The sequence below is a fragment of the Lichenostomus cassidix genome, chromosome 6 (assembly GCF_008360975.1).
Source record: "Lichenostomus cassidix isolate B80296 chromosome 6, HeHo_3.0, whole genome shotgun sequence".
Classification (NCBI taxonomy): Eukaryota; Metazoa; Chordata; class Aves; order Passeriformes; family Meliphagidae; genus Lichenostomus; species Lichenostomus cassidix.
This window is the reverse complement of record NC_139487.1, coordinates 19,764,728-19,780,408: the sequence shown is the minus strand read 5'-3', so window position 1 is coordinate 19,780,408 and position 15,681 is coordinate 19,764,728. Positions and strand designations below refer to the sequence as shown.

The 15,681-nt window shown below is 34.8% G+C and overlaps 1 protein-coding gene across 12 annotated transcripts in view; it reads left to right on the top strand.

Annotated features, from left to right (window-relative positions):
- Positions 1-15,681, top strand: part of PPP3CB (protein phosphatase 3 catalytic subunit beta) — a 48,022-nt gene that overhangs the window by 2,324 nt on the left and 30,017 nt on the right. For 11 of the 12 annotated variants that reach the window (XR_014853228.1, XR_014853227.1, XR_014853226.1 and 8 more), the window contains exons 2-5: positions 8,680-8,880; positions 10,903-11,027; positions 13,090-13,201; positions 14,064-14,209. Coding sequence is in view for 9 of the 12 variants with exons in the window: in XM_085065514.1 (XP_084921640.1) it covers positions 8,680-8,880; positions 10,903-11,027; positions 13,090-13,201; positions 14,064-14,209 (584 nt within the window). In the remaining 3 variants the exon portion in view is untranslated. Of the gene's footprint in view, positions 1-7,293; positions 7,358-8,679; positions 8,881-10,902; positions 11,028-13,089; positions 13,202-14,063; positions 14,210-15,681 lie in introns of all 12 variants that reach the window. The other variant, XM_085065510.1, reaches the window with a different exon arrangement.

The following is a 15,681-nucleotide window of genomic DNA, read 5'->3' as shown; positions in this document are numbered from 1 at the left end:
AACAGATGTGTTGCCTCTTGCATACAAAGAAACATTCACCATACTCTTTCCTATTATACAATTATTAGGTCTTTTATCATGTCTCAGATTCTTCAGAAAAGCCACAGAGAAAAATGTGGTAATATTATCTGGAGTATCTATGTATTGGTCCATATTTCAGCTTTCATGCTCTCCATATACTTTGTCTTTTGGGGAGAAAATGTGAAATCAGGACTTAAAGCTTGCTGTTATTTGCTTAGTTTATCGTGATTTTGTTTATTTTCTTCTTCTGTATCACTGGAAGAGGGAAATAAAGAACAGAATCCATTAAATTTCAGAGGCCGTGAGAAATTGAAGTCTTTACCATTTATAGTACATGTTAGCAGAAGTGGGTGAGGGATGCTCACCCAAGAAGAAATGATTGAATTACTGTATCATCAGTAACTAATCTTTTCTAATAAGGTAGGGTAATGATTAGGATGTGTCCCCCTTCATATTTTGACTTGTGTATTTAGCAGTTGATGGCAAGTACAAATATGTAGATAAGTATCTGAAAGGTTATCAAGTGTATTATGTTCATATCAGATAGATATATACAAAATGTAATGATGATTTTAAATATGTAGTCTATCTGTGTTGGTGTAGCTTATCTTTCCAAGTATGAATTGTCTCATCAAAAGTCAATGATTGCTTTTAAAGTGTATAAAAAGCTCAAAGTTTCTTTTTACATGGCTTAGTTAAATTGTCTGAGCAGTTTTTACTTCCAGAGTTTCCTATAAATTATTGGTTAGCTGTGGAACTAAAATGTCTAAAGTCAGCTTTTGGCATTTGGTTCCCAAAAGGTCTTGTGATGAAGCTTTTGTTACTGGTTTGGAATTTTTTTCCCCTCTTAATAGGGATGAGAAAATGTACCTGTCATTCTGATTCACTGTTTTCTGAGGTACCCATCCACTTTCTCCATCTTTGAAGGGTACTTAGTGTTTTACTGTCTTGTGGAACATAGCAGTTCTCTGTTATGTTCTGTCAGTCTTTTTTCTATAAACTGGTTATGGTACTCAAATGCTTTATTTGGTTCTTTGGGTTTGCCTTTCTTGTGGGATGACAATTGACTGACTTCAGTCGGCTCACCTCACCTTTCAGTGCATGTGACTTTCAAACTTTAAATTTGTCAATGTATCTTTTCTCCTGAAACAATTGTTTCACTACCTTGTAGTAAAGTACTTTTCACTGGTAGGGAGGAAGAAGTGCTTGTTAACTCACACTGTTTGATAGAGTGGTCCTGGGCATGGCAGGGATGAGCCTTCATTGCTTTTGCTTTCAGGGCAAAACATCAGGGCTTCTCTGACTCACTTGTGGGTAGTTACACCCCAAAGTTGTACTTGGAATGGCTCTATCCCTCCCAGCATTACACTTTTGTCCACTGTGGGTGCTGCTAGGCCTTGGGAAGCAATCCATGGGACCTTGTCATGCTGACCTAATGCTAAATTTGGAGATAATGTCTGTTCTTCTGGAAGTGGAAGGATGCAGTATTCCTTTGTTTTGGATAAAAGTCATGGTACAGTCTCATTGGCAAACAATCATTTTAGATATTAAATGGAAGCTTATTGAAACAATTCTTCAGAGAAACCCAGATATGTAACTCATATCCTTGAGCAGGCTCCTAAATTAATGCTCGAATAGCTGCTTTTGAACAATTATGTCCATGTAAGGAGATAAAGAAATCATTGCAGTATTTAAATTTATAATTCAGAGTCTGGTTTTAAAAAAAGGTAAATGGCTAAAAGTTGACAGGCAGCATAAAGCCTGTTTTAAAAATATTATAAGGCAGTTATGCTGCTGGCCAGAAATTATTCTAAGATTATCCAGAAAAGCAGCAGTTTAAAGAGAGTATTAAAAGGTTATATTAAAAAAATTTTTTAATTACAGTTTTGTTTTGGGGGAGAGACAATGGAATGGAACTGAATTCTGACAAGTAAGTGTTTGACTAGTCTTTTTTTGCTTTAGGAAATGGTTAGAGTGGATAAATCTTGAAATAACAACAAAACCCAAAAAACCCCACCCAAAAATGGAAGCCTTCTTCAATTTCAGTAGGGCAAATTGGCAGTTGAGAGTTGGGAAGGTGAAGCCAGAGCACAAAAATCTGGTGTGTTTATTGTGTAAGGAACTAAGGACTCTCTCACACCTGAGTCAGTTCTTATTGCTGAATGGGACCAAAGGATTCTCTCATTGAAATGTAAGTGGTTCCAAAACATATCAATGAAAGAAATGTTCCCAAAAAATATCCAAGGATCAGAAGATATTTGTCTGCTAGTTCTAAAGGAGTTCTTTGGGGGTTCAGGGTACAAAATTGTGAGTTTATTTTCCATAGCCTGTAGTATAACTCATCTTCTGAGTCTGAGAGATGGAGCACAGCAGCATTTTTTTTTTTAATTCTAAATTGAACTGGAGAACTGTAAATCAATAAGTTTAATTTAAACAGATTCATCACATTTCTAAGAAAGAGTGGACTAACTATATCCCTGGGGAAATACAGTGTTAAAGAGGAGTTGGTACAGTTTTCATAGATGAAAATCAAGAGAAATTGTTAGAATATTTTGAAGGAGCTGGTGAGCTTGTTGATCTGGGCAAAGCCATTCATCAGGTTCCTTCACTGTAGTCTTTTAAGTAAGCAAAAGGGAAAATACCCTCTTTTGGATGAGAATTGGTTAGGAGAGAAAGGATGTTAATAGGTAATAAACTCCTATGGTGGAAGGAGGTTAACATCTGTCATCTCTGCTCTCTAAATGTGTTGACAAGTTCTTTAGAAAGCAGAGTAAATGTCAAATAGTAACACTTATCCAGAACAGCAAACTTCCAGAGATGTTTCAGGAAGCTCTGAAGTGCCTGGTAAAGAAGTTGTAGGAGATGCTGTTCAGATAAAGATACAGAAGACTCTACAAAGGACAGAACAATTCTTGCTTAAATGTAGAAGGCAGTGAACTTGGGAAAGAAATATTAGGATCTGTATGGATAGTATTTGAAAGTGTTATTGCAGTGGCAGTCAAACGGTCAGATAAGAATTCAGGGAGTATTAGACGATCAGTTTAGAAAAAAGAGATTGCACCATCGTGCCATTATATGTATTTTGTGTTATATGTGCATCTTGAACAAGAGCATGTAATATTTTTCTTTGTCTAAAGATACGTTCAGAGTGGCTTTTGGGTGAGGTGGAATGACAAAGATGACAAGTTTCTGATTGGAAAAACAGTGGTTGAATAGGGGATAGAGTTAGAGTTTCTTACCTTATGAATGGTATTTAATGGAAAAGTTGAATAGGAAGCAACTGTAATTCTTATCTCCCTGTGAAAAGGAGGAATGTAGTACCAAACAAAATAGAAAAGGTGAAATATTTTTTAATATAACATGTAATACAAATTGTAGAATTTGTAGCAATAAGGTGCAGTGGAGGCAAAAACGATGGAAGTGTCTATTCGGGATCTGGACAAAGTAGCAGAAAACAGTTCTAGCAGTGGTCATAAGCATGAGGTCTGGATGAATCTCTAGAGAAAATCCTTAAGCCACCCTGTTTGGAAAACAGAGTATGGAGAGGAAAAGATCTATGCATCCATCATTACCAGAAGTGCATTTAAGCACTAAGTAATCTTTTGGCATAACACGGTGTGGCCTTTTTAATGGCAGGAGTATCTTTAAATACTTTTCAAACAAATAATTATATTTTTCCTGTGAGGAACTTCAAAAATGTCAACCAAGTTAATTGGAAAACTACACAGACAGTATAAAAATGAATGAACGCACCATGACGTACAAGATATATCCATAGTTTCACTTGAGATTTAAAATTCTATGAAACTTTTAAGACTTCAAGTACATGATAAGTGAGGATGAAATAGAGTACCTGCAGTGCTGTTGTAGGCTTTCAAGGTTTACAGGGCCGTTTTTTCTTGCTTCTATAATGCTTGCTAGTATAGCAGGAGCCTTGCTTCCAAAGAAACTTTGGGATAGTTTTTGTAATTTGCAAGAAACTGACTTAGCTGGATCTATGCTTTCTTGTTTGGGGTAAATGGGGTAACTTGTGGGTTTTGTCAGCTATTGATTGTAGCTTTCTGGTTCCAGTAGGCATGGCTGTGCATTTGTGCTTATCTAGTATTTTCAAGGTTGCTGGTCCACAGACCATCTGTGATGTCTTTATGCTATTTCTTTTCAAATCTGTTCTGCCAGTGCAGAAGGATAACTGGATATGTTCTGTCCTCATAGCAGTCATGAGTGCTGCATCTTTTCCGTCTGTAGAGATGTTGGTAGAGGTGTGAAAATTTCAGACTGAAAGATGTAGTAGGTGTTAGCCTTTGTGATTCTTCTGAGTGACAATACACAGACAGCAATGCATTTAATAAAACCAAAAGACCACAAAACGTGACAAAATAACAGAAAACCCACAGACCACTCTGCTATTATGGTAATAAACCTGCTGACAAAATGAAGGATGCTGGCCTTTCTATTCACAGAACACCATGGTTGTATTGATATATGATACACTTGGTGGAGACAAAAATTATATATACTGTTTCATGTATACCTATCACCAAAGCAACAAATTCTTTGCAAACAGAGTGTCTGTGTTTAGTAACCTTATGCGGGTGAGACTTAAGAATGTTTTTAATTTCATAGATAGATACAGAAAATGCAGTCTGGGATATTTAGCAGGTTTTAACAGCCAAAACTAAATTCATGAAACATGCCATGAGTTCCTGATGATAGAGAAAAAATGGCTGATATTCTTTCACTGTCAGAGATAAGTAATTATTTAAGTTTTACAGTCATAAGAACAGAAACAATTTTGCTTGTGAAAGTACAGTACCTTATACGGTTGATCACTGATTCTTTTTCTTACATTAGTCTTGAGGCTTTGATCTCATCTTGTTTCATGAGCCTATTCCAACAGGGTGTCTCTTGATACAAGCCAGATTTAACTGAGGTTATTACAGTGGGCATATATATCAGCATGGTTTAAATTTACAGTATTTACAGGTAAGATTTTATTAGCAGCTACTGCTGCACTCAGTTACTAGGCAATATGAGATCTGCTTTGGGTCTGGAAGTAGCATGTATGTGTTAGTTGCCATATTGCACCTCTCAGCAGTGATTATTATATTGGGTAAAGTGCCATGCTAATGTAGTTTTTCTTCTTTGAACTTCTTACTACATACTGGGAATTTATCCATTCAGATTGGTGCTAACCTTTGAATCTCCACAGCATGCTTTATTGTAAAGTATTGATGTACCCAGAGGCTTATAGAAAGTCAGTGCAGAACTAGGTTTAGAGGCTTGCTTTCTATGTCTCTTAGTAGTACTGCAATATAAAGGCAAGGTGATTTTTTCCCCTCTTTTTTGATGCATATGTAAGTAGTAATAAAAAAACATCAAAATATTTTCATTAACAAATCCCAAAAAAGCTATTCACTGGGTTTTTTCCCTAGCACTATTGTTTACTTTTTTGGATCAGTATATTACAATTGTATCATCCATATGTGTTCCTAAAGTGAGATGAATTAATTTTGACTAGTAAGCAATGGTTGGTTACAGAAAATCTTGTCTGTTGTTGTAAATCGTGATGTGTTGCATTTGTTATTAACATCTATATTTTACTCATAAGATATAGTCTTTTATTTTGTACTGCAGTGTGTATTACTTCAGAGATTCCTTTCTAGATACTTTTCTATTGTTTGGCTTTGCTGGGAATGGAAGAAGAGAATCCTTTAATGCCCAACACCATGTTATTTCCTCAGGGTAATGCCTCTTAATTACCATTCCTTTACAGTCCCGAGAGCGCAGGTTGTGCACAAAGACTTTGAAACATGGATTATATTTCTGTCTTGGAACACATCATGCTGCAATTCTTTTTCCTTAGGCTATAACATTCTATGACTACTTCATCAAAAGTTTAATTAAACCCATTAGTTTGCAGAAATGGTCTACATGCTTCAAAAATCATCATCCTTAACCTATTAAAAGAAGTTGTTTGTACTGTTTTTCAAGGGTATGCACTCTAATACAGTGTTAACTATTGCTGGAACAAAAATTAAAGTATAAAATGGAAAGAAACAACTTTTCCAATAAGTATTGCTTCTTCATTGGGTGATGCAGATCATGGCTAAAATCTTTATCCGTATTTTCTTTTGCCTTCTCTGAAAATTATTCTTAAGAAATCATTCTTGAGCAATGGGGAAATATGTGTATTGTGTGAAAAGGATTTTGTTAAAGTCTGAGGAACTAGTTTTAAGACTTCATTTTTTTCATGGGACAAATACAACTTCAGAGATGCTTAATTACTTCTCATACCACAGTAGTGGGTTTGGGGCATTATGGATAATGAACCCCTGGATATAGAGTTTTGAGTCTTCATAAGTATAATATTTCAAATAATTTGAGACAGATCTTGACACTGGATTAAAACAGCTGTTTTGTTAGCTTCCCAGCAAGTATAACTTGATAGACAAACTCAAAGCTATAGTTTGTTAAAGTAGACAGAATTAATTTTTGTGCTGATCAAATCTGAAATACATTAAGGAGCTATAAGAACGTCATTAAGAGAAGAAAATTTCATTAACCATGGACTTAGAACCCCTGAACTATCTGAACTGTCATAAGAAAGAAGTCTTATTGAATTCTGCAGCCACTGGTAGTCATAGTAAATCAGTAATGATTTGCACTTAAGAGAGTGAAGAACAGATGATCACCTTAACAGATCATTCTCTGCCACACCCTGCATCTACCCAAAAACACCTCCAGAAGGAACAAAACAGTCATCTTTCACTAAAGTAGATCTTATTAATACTGGGAATAAAACTGAGATTAATGAAGCACAGTTCTTAGAAAACTATGTCTTGGAGCTGACTGATACTGGTTCTGGGAAGGTGTGTGTGATCTCTAATGTGTTTGAAGCAATTGAAGCAGGACATAATGTGTTTGAAGCAATCTCTAATGTGTTTGAAGCAATTGAAGCAGGACATATCTTCTTTGTGAGTTTAGGTCTCTCCTGAAAGGATGAGCTCAAGTTTGAATTGCTGAACGCAGCTGTGGGCCCACAAATGAATTTATTAAAAAAAGTGGGGCAAGAAAGAGCCTAAAACTAATTTATGTGCAGATTGATATAAACTTCCAAACAATGTGAAACAAAACAATAAGAGAATGTGAAGGTTGGAAAGTTAAGTTCAGAGAAACAGTGAATGCTAGAACTGATGATTGTGTGGTCGTAATTAAGTTTGTCTAAAAATTAGGTAAATGTATTTTGTTGGAATAATTAATTTCTCTTTTCAGAGCCAGATTTATGTTTTTAAACAATTGTGCATGGAACAGAAGCGATTATCTTTTGATCTCTTAAGTAAGTTTATTAACATTTGGACTACATAGAATTTTAACCTTTCTGGGTGAAACTTGAATTATTGATAGAGGAGACTGAAGGAAAGGCATGTAATTTCTCTTTCATTAATCAACTGCTTTATGTCCCAAAAAAAGTGGTGAATTCGTTCTAGACTATGTAAAGACAAATTTTCCAGTTTATTGCTACCTAGAAACCATTATAAGAGGAATAGTAGACAATTCTCTAGTTTATTTTTTTAGACTGACTTAATTTCAGTGAATATATGTATGTGATTTATGCATCAGGTGTTTTATTGATAGATTTTTATTATTCCATAAAACAGAAGGGTAGCAGTGTGCTACTAGTAATCTAATAAATTCAGGTGAAGTCAGTGAATGTTTCAGTATCTAAGTATTGATTTTTGGAAAGTAAAGTTTAACTTCAGAGAGTAAGGAAATAAATATGAATAATCTGTCTACAAGTGTGTCATACTACTAGTTCTTATCTTTGAATAAGTGTGCTCCTCCCATTTTTCTCTTTAAATTAAAAATATTTAAATGGAGAGAAACAAAATGGTTTTGTTTCTGTTTTAGTTCATTCTTTCAACAATAGTATGCTTGAGGAGAGGACAGGGTCAGACTAGTTCTGTTTCCTGTAAGATCCTGTATGAGTGCCATGATATTGCTTAGTGGCAATTTTCAAGTATCCTCTTTTTCCATGGCTCACATCCATATTTCACTTGTGCAGTAGCTGAACTGCTGCCCACGGCCAAATGTGCTGTCTGGCCAGTTGCTGAGCCTGCTTTGGTCTCCAACCATTGCTTACCGACTCCTTTTATTTCTAGTCTTTTGAACAGAATTGTATCCTTTTCTTGCTAGCTTTCCATTTGTTTTGGTGGTTCTTTTTGTTTGGTTGAGGTTTTTGGGTGGTGTTTTTCCCCTGAGGCTTTGATGATAGGATAATTTTTAATGCTTTTGAAAGTCTGAGTGTTATTAAATGGATAAGCCAATACTTCATGAGTCCTTCAGGTGGTATATTGGAGAGAGATTATTTCCCTTTGCAAAGTCAGTTTTGACTCTTCCAGACATTGTACATATTATTATGCCTTCTAACGCCATTTTATGGTTTCTACAACCTTGCATAGTATAGATGTTTATTTTTTAAAAATACATACACAGATAGCACTATTCTGTCCAGCTTTTAATGATGGCATAAAACTGGTTGGTGGAAAGACAAGTTCACTGCTTTGGATAGCAGCAATTCCATGATAGCTCTGTTCCTAGATGGACTATATTTTTAAAATAGCATTGTCGTGACTACTGTTTCATCTTTTTAAATTTTAGCCGTCCCTTTTCCACCAACGCATCGCTTGACGTCTGAGGAAGTGTTTGACACAGATGGAAGACCAAGGGTTGACATTTTGAAGAACCACTTGATAAAGGAAGGTCGAGTGGATGAAGAAATTGCACTTAGAATAATCAATGAGGGTGCTGCAATATTACGGAGGGAAAAAACTATGATAGAAGTTGAAGCTCCAATTACAGGTAATATTTCTAGGTAATTTCACACATGATTAAATTTGAAAAAGCCAGATTTTTTCAGTAGTAGAATTTGTCTTAAAATTGCTAAAATAAAATTTGTCTGTTGGTCCTGCTGAATTATTCCTCACAACTGCATTTGCTTAACAGTCTGCACATTGTTTTCCAAAATGAAGGCATTAAACCTATTGGAAAAGCTAGTAGGATTGGTGTTAAAATTGAGAAAAAAAGAAGAAAGTAGTTAAATGCTGTTGAATTACGAATTTTTAATTAGTGCAATAAGTAGGAATAAAGGCATCTACCTGAACTCAGGATAATCCTGAAATCTAAATATGTGAAGAGAAGCTAATTACTGTGGTTTAAAACAAGTACTGTGAACTGGGACTCATAGTGAAAAATACACCTTTATATTCATCTGTAAGCAAGACTGGTGATTGCATGTAAAACCACGTTCTTGTGAGAGCAGTGGTGCTGATAAAGATTATTTTAGCATCTTTAACACTAGGGCCAGATCCACTGGGATACAAAACTGACTTTTAGGGTTTTCTTGAGTATTTTCAAAGTTTGAACAGTTCCGTTTCTCTTTGACGTCTTGAGAGGTGGAATTGGTGTCCTTTAATACTTGTATTTGTAAACAAGCTAGACTCATAGAAAGTAGTTTATGTTGCGTTACTGTTATTTATGATAATGAAAGTAGATTTGCTTTTTATGTTCAATTTGGATTTTCTTTAATCTGAGTGTATTTTCTTCTAAATGGACTTATATAAAATTAGTGTCTAAAAGCTTCTTTTAGGGCATCAGCTTGTTGTTTGTTAGCATTGGGTAAAATTAAAACGGCATCAATACATCATTATTATTATTATTGACATTTTTTAAAAAATTAATTATTGAAATGGTGGGAACTACTAAGTGGCTGACTGAGCTCAGAGTCTTTTGAAGTTCCAGATAAAGCTCAAAAGTAATTGGTACATTGGCAACTAAAAAAGGAGTTCTTTCAGTGTTGGAGTAGAAATCTTAAGGAAAGAGACATAAAAAAAGGTGCACATTCCATTTAGTCTCATATTTTGTAGGTTGTGATGACAAATGGTCATTCCTAAGGGAATAACAATCTTTACAATGTGGTGTGCCACATCCAGTATTTCTTTCCAAAATTAGGGCAACTTTTTTTCCCTAAAGACTACTGATAAACTCTAAGAAGTCGGAAGATGCTATTTGTCAGTTGATCAATGACATTTTGCATCAATGAAAGGCATAGTCTCTCAAATTTGTGTTAATTATTACCAATGACACCTTATTGCTGAAGTGAGAAGGCAGCTCCTGACTTCCATTGAACTGGGAACTCCTATGGGAAAGAGGAGATAGGAGCAGTTGTCTTTTCCATGCATTTTTTGATTACTTTTTTTTAAATTGTGAGATTACCTGGCTTTGGTGTATGCTCCTTAAAGACTTTCCATCTGCTGCTGTCTTTGGCCACTGGGTTTGTTCTGTCTTGTATTCTAAAAACACAAGAAAAATCCGCTGTTGAAATAGTGAACATGGTTTTTTGAAGGAGAAAAGTAACTGAGCAAGGAGAAGATATGATGTTATTAAAAGCTATGTTAGTCTGACTCAGAAACAAAAGCACACTCCCTGCTTTTTTCAAGTTCACATGGACTCAGCAAATCATTGCAAAGTGGCAGGCATTTTCAAATACACATACCAAGGAGAATTTACAAAGGTACCTAAGGAGTTGGGGAGGACATTAAGGAAGTGCTGACAGTTTTCAAGATCTCAATGCTCAGTGCATTAAATATGTTGGAAAAATACTTCCCAATCTCCTGGACTCAAATAGAGCTACCATCAGCATTGTCACAGATAGTGAAGACAGCATTTTAATGAAAAGCAAAGGGGGAACCTTCAAAAAATTCTGTTATTCTTGCTTTATACATGCCTTTCCTCTTAATTAGAAGTACTTTTTGGCTGTTAACTATAACTTAGTAACTTTTCTGTTAGATTTTTTTTTAATTTGAACAAAATTTTTGCTTGCAGTGTGTGGTGATATTCATGGCCAGTTCTTTGATCTAATGAAGCTGTTTGAAGTGGGAGGATCACCTGCTAACACAAGATACCTCTTCCTCGGTGACTATGTAGACAGAGGTTATTTTAGTATAGAGGTAACTGAATATATTAATCTGTTTTGTCCTAATTTTTTAATGAGCACACTTACACTTAGGTTTTCAAGTGAAATTTTAGGTCTGCCTTAACATGTGAATGTGTTCTTCCTTGCTGTGCCTTCCCCTGTGACAAAGGCCTGTTTACAGGAGGATGTTGACCAGTCATTCGGACTGTCCTGTTGAAATCGCCAGACTTACTTATTTTTTCTCCTTTTTCTTTAGCTAGTTTTTTAAAAGTTGAATTCTGTAAAATTATTATACATAATGCTGCTTCTCTGGTAATATGTTTTCAGAGAACAGGTGAGTAATGGTTTCAAGGTATTTTAATTTATAATTTGTAATATTATTATCTGTTTAATATTGTTGGCTGTTTATTTTTATAAAAAATTAATTTTACATATATAATCAAATGTTTTTAAATAATTATTAACACTTTTCTTTACTAAAATTCTTGGAGCAAATACAGATATTCCCTAAGGATGACCTCTGTTTCTGCCATTAATTTTTCAGTTACTTTGAATTCAAATAATTTTTAATTTTTCAGCATGTTCATTAAGTATGCTACATTTCAAAGATATTCACTTACTCACATGGATTAGTTTCAGAGCATGGTTTCTAAATTAACTATTTTTCTGGAACCAGCCTGGGAAGTGCCTCAGCTTGGGATCTCTTCATAGATAGCAAATATAGTGGGATGGCGTACCATTTGAAATAGTGTCATGGTGTATGTTCCTTCATTTCTGTATTAGAATGTTGCAGTTCTAATAACGTGTAGGTATGTGCTGTGAAAGACATGCACAATGCATTTTGGGGTTGTTAGAGATGGCAGACAAACAGGACATGCAGCAACAGTGATTGCCTCAAGTCATCTTTAAGGAAGAATTTCAGTAGATATCCCCTATTTATTAATTTGATCTTGGACAGTTCTTGATGATTACAAATAATGTAATTGTCCTTCAAAAGGCATTTACATAGCAACTCCGTATGTTAATACATCAAAACATGGTATGAAAGCTTTTCAACCATTACACTTAGAAAAACTTCTGGACAATGATTTGATTTGCATATTTTTACTAAGAAGATAAAAATTCAGAAATTAGTTTAGCTAAACTTTGCAATAAAAGTCTTTGATGTGTTTCTCAATGTTTGCAGTGATTTTTTTAAAGTGTCCTTTTGTTTTCTTTCTCCTTCATGTACTCTGCTATTCTATGCAAAATAACTTTGAAGAATGGTAGCTTCAGGGTACTGGTATTGATTAAGAACAACAGTTGTAACAAGGTGACTTGTAGGTGACTTCAGTGAAGTCCAAAACTTCTGGGGTTTTTAGATTTTTGTGCTCAGTTAGAAATACAAGAATTAGATTTGAAATTTAAGAAATACATTTGGGGCATTGAGGACTGCTGGGTGGTAGCAGACTCTAAACTGAAATAATTGTGCATGTTCTTAACTCTGTCTTTTTGAGGGTTTGCTGATGATGTTGCAGTAATAACAATAGATGGAAAATTACTGTAATTCTTTGACTTTGCTACTTGGACACTGAAAAAGCAACCAGCTTTCCCAGTGTTTGGGGAAAGGATGATTTACTCTGTCCATTCTTCATTTAAATATGGGCTCCAAATGATGTGGCTAACCTTAAGGGAAAATTTTTTTTCAGGTTTTTTTTTTCCCCTTCAGTCTCGTTTAATAAATGCTTGCTTTTCTTCTTATGCCAGTGTTTAGAATCGTGTATAAAAGCAGATTTTGGTCACAAACACATACAGTATTTGTCTAGATGAAAGTGTTCAACACTTTAATTCTGCTGAGTTTATTTTATTATTGAGTATCCAGTAAATATAAATATTTTTTCGGTATTCTGTGTGGCTATTATTAGGAAAAGTAATAAGCAATTTGCGTAACTCATGTCCAGAACAGGACTCGGGGAAGCAGTACTGTTTTAAAATGGCACATTAAGCAGTACCTGCTTTTTGAAACTGTTAACATCCTTATTCAATGTTTCTCAGTAATAATTTTTAAAGTTCTTATAAACTAGTGTATTTTACTGGATATCCTATTTTTTCAACAGTGCGTGCTGTACTTATGGGTCCTGAAAATTCTTTACCCAAGCACATTGTTTCTTTTGAGAGGCAACCATGAATGCAGACACCTAACAGAGTATTTTACCTTTAAGCAGGAATGTAAGTACTGTCTAAGAATGTAAAATTAGCTTACTTCCAACCTGCTGATCTGTCATTGTGCTTGAGAGATGTTTGTCTCTTAGTTTAATTAAGGTCTTGGAAACATCTGGAGGCCCCATTGACTTCTATAGAATTGCTTGCAGTTCAGTGTGGCCTTGGACTGCAAGAAGACAGCTGGCTGTAAATATACATTGTGGAGTAAATTTTGATGTAACCATCTTGATTTTAAAATCCTTGAGAGGAAGATAATTTTGCTCTCTTGGCTGTAGTCAGGAGTGCAGAGTAACTTACTGAGCAGTGTTGTGAAGCTAGCAAAAAATCCCTGCTGTGGGGTAATTTTTCCATTTGGAGAATTGATTTCATCTGTACCAGTAAGATAACTCTTTGGTGATGTAAGCTGCCTCTCCCTTTGAAGGCTTGTATAAGTATTGATCCGGTGATCAATTGGCCTGGTAGAACACTCTTTGATGTAGGTAAAAGTGATGTAATCTATAATCAGTTTTTAGCTTTTCATTGTAAGTGAGAATTTCCAAATTTCTCAGTAGTATTTTACTCTGAAGTATGCTGTATAATTGTATAAAAATACTAAATAACTCAGTGATTTTTTTTTAAAACAAAAGTAGTTTCTCCACACTTGATAACAGAAGAAGTGAAAACAGTTTATAGTTCTGAAAGAAAATATGTCTTTGAAATGTGCTTGCTCTTGTGGTGTTTGGAAGTGCTCATTTAAATCCTAAAATACTTGTTGTTCTAAGGTTTTTTAAGCAGTCACTTTGATACATATTCTTATAACTATGATCCACTAGATTACTTCATCCATATATTATGGACTTTTTAATGATTTCTGTTTTCTTTCCTGCAGGTAAAATAAAGTACTCTGAAAGAGTCTATGATGCTTGTATGGAAGCTTTTGATTGTCTCCCTCTTGCTGCTCTCTTAAATCAACAGTTTCTTTGTGTTCATGGTGGACTTTCACCAGAAATTAATACCCTAGATGACATTAGGAGAGTGAGTATTTAGTGTATTTGAAAATAAATGGAGAGATATTTATATGATGCTATACAAAGTCATCTGTGTGAAGTTGTCAGTGTATTGTTTTCTGTTCTTGTCTCTCGTTGAAGTGTAAATCAGGAACTGAAATGTAGGCTAAGCAGTATCATCATTAAAAACTCTTGGGTTATCCATGAGTTTTCCATTAGTGCGTTTTCCATTAGTGGGCTTTATTGGGACAGCTGGGACTGTTACAAAACACATACGAAAGAGAACCCTCAAAACCTCCACCTAGTTTCCTGAGACAGGTAGTACGTGTAGGATTTCATGTCCAATCAAAATAATACGTTGTACTTCTGTCTAGATAAGAGTTAGTGTTCTCATGGCTTCCAGGAGAAAACTTGTAGAAATTAATTGTAGTCTTAAAGTTGTTTACTGTATCTAACATCATATTTCAGTTATTCTTAAATCTCTTTGAAATATTTTTACCGTCTTAAATATGTGGATTTTAGTTTTGACAAAGTGAGACATTGCAGTGTTTAATAGAAATTCAGATTGCTATTTAAAATGGCAAATTTGGTAGGCATTTGAGTAACAGTTGAGGAGTACTTCTCACTGCGGTGAATGTGCTGAATGTATTAATAAGACGAATTAAAGTTTTTTTTTTTAAAGATGATACAATGGAAACACTAAACAGTGATGTGCAATTTAGAGGGAAGAAGATTGTGATGACCTGAGGTATCTGTCTCTAGTAATGTGGTTTCTACTTGCATGGATGACTGTTGTCAGTCAGATCTTATCAGATGGGAACTTCCGAAGTCTATTGCTTTCGTTTTTGCATAGGCGTTTTTGACTTCTTTGAAAAAATCAAAGTCGTTTCTGTTATGATTAGAAACAGCTAAATTATAGTTGATCTCAGCTTAAAATATAAATTGGTGGTTCTAAGAAAGTTCTGGGATTATAACTAACACTGTCCACATGTGGAAGAAGGTATGTGGAGGTCTATTTGTAAAGAGATCTAAATGTCAGAGAGAATGTAACAGGGTGTTCCTAAAGTGCTTTTATAGTATATAAATATTGACAGCCTATTTTGTCTTTTTATCTTCATTAATTACATTTCTCATTTTCTTAGCATTTTCTCCTTTACTTGTGCTTCATTTTTCTTTTTTACCTCTCCCTTACCTCAAATTTGTAGTCTGTCCAGATGAATCTCATTTCTGAATTCCCCATATTTCTTCATTAGGCGTTTTTTGTACTTATTGGATCATTTCAGAACCTCAAATGTCAGTTTATTTCACTTACAGATATTACACTGCCATGCAGAGGGATGTAAGAGGAGCAGAAAATGGTAGAAACAGGAAGTATATTTACAAGATCAGTGGTGTAGATGGGAAAATGCACTGAGGCACATTACATTGTCAGAGCAAATACTAATCTGTACAGAAATCCATATGCATTGTGCAGAGCAAGAGAAGTAAGAAAGCAAAAAG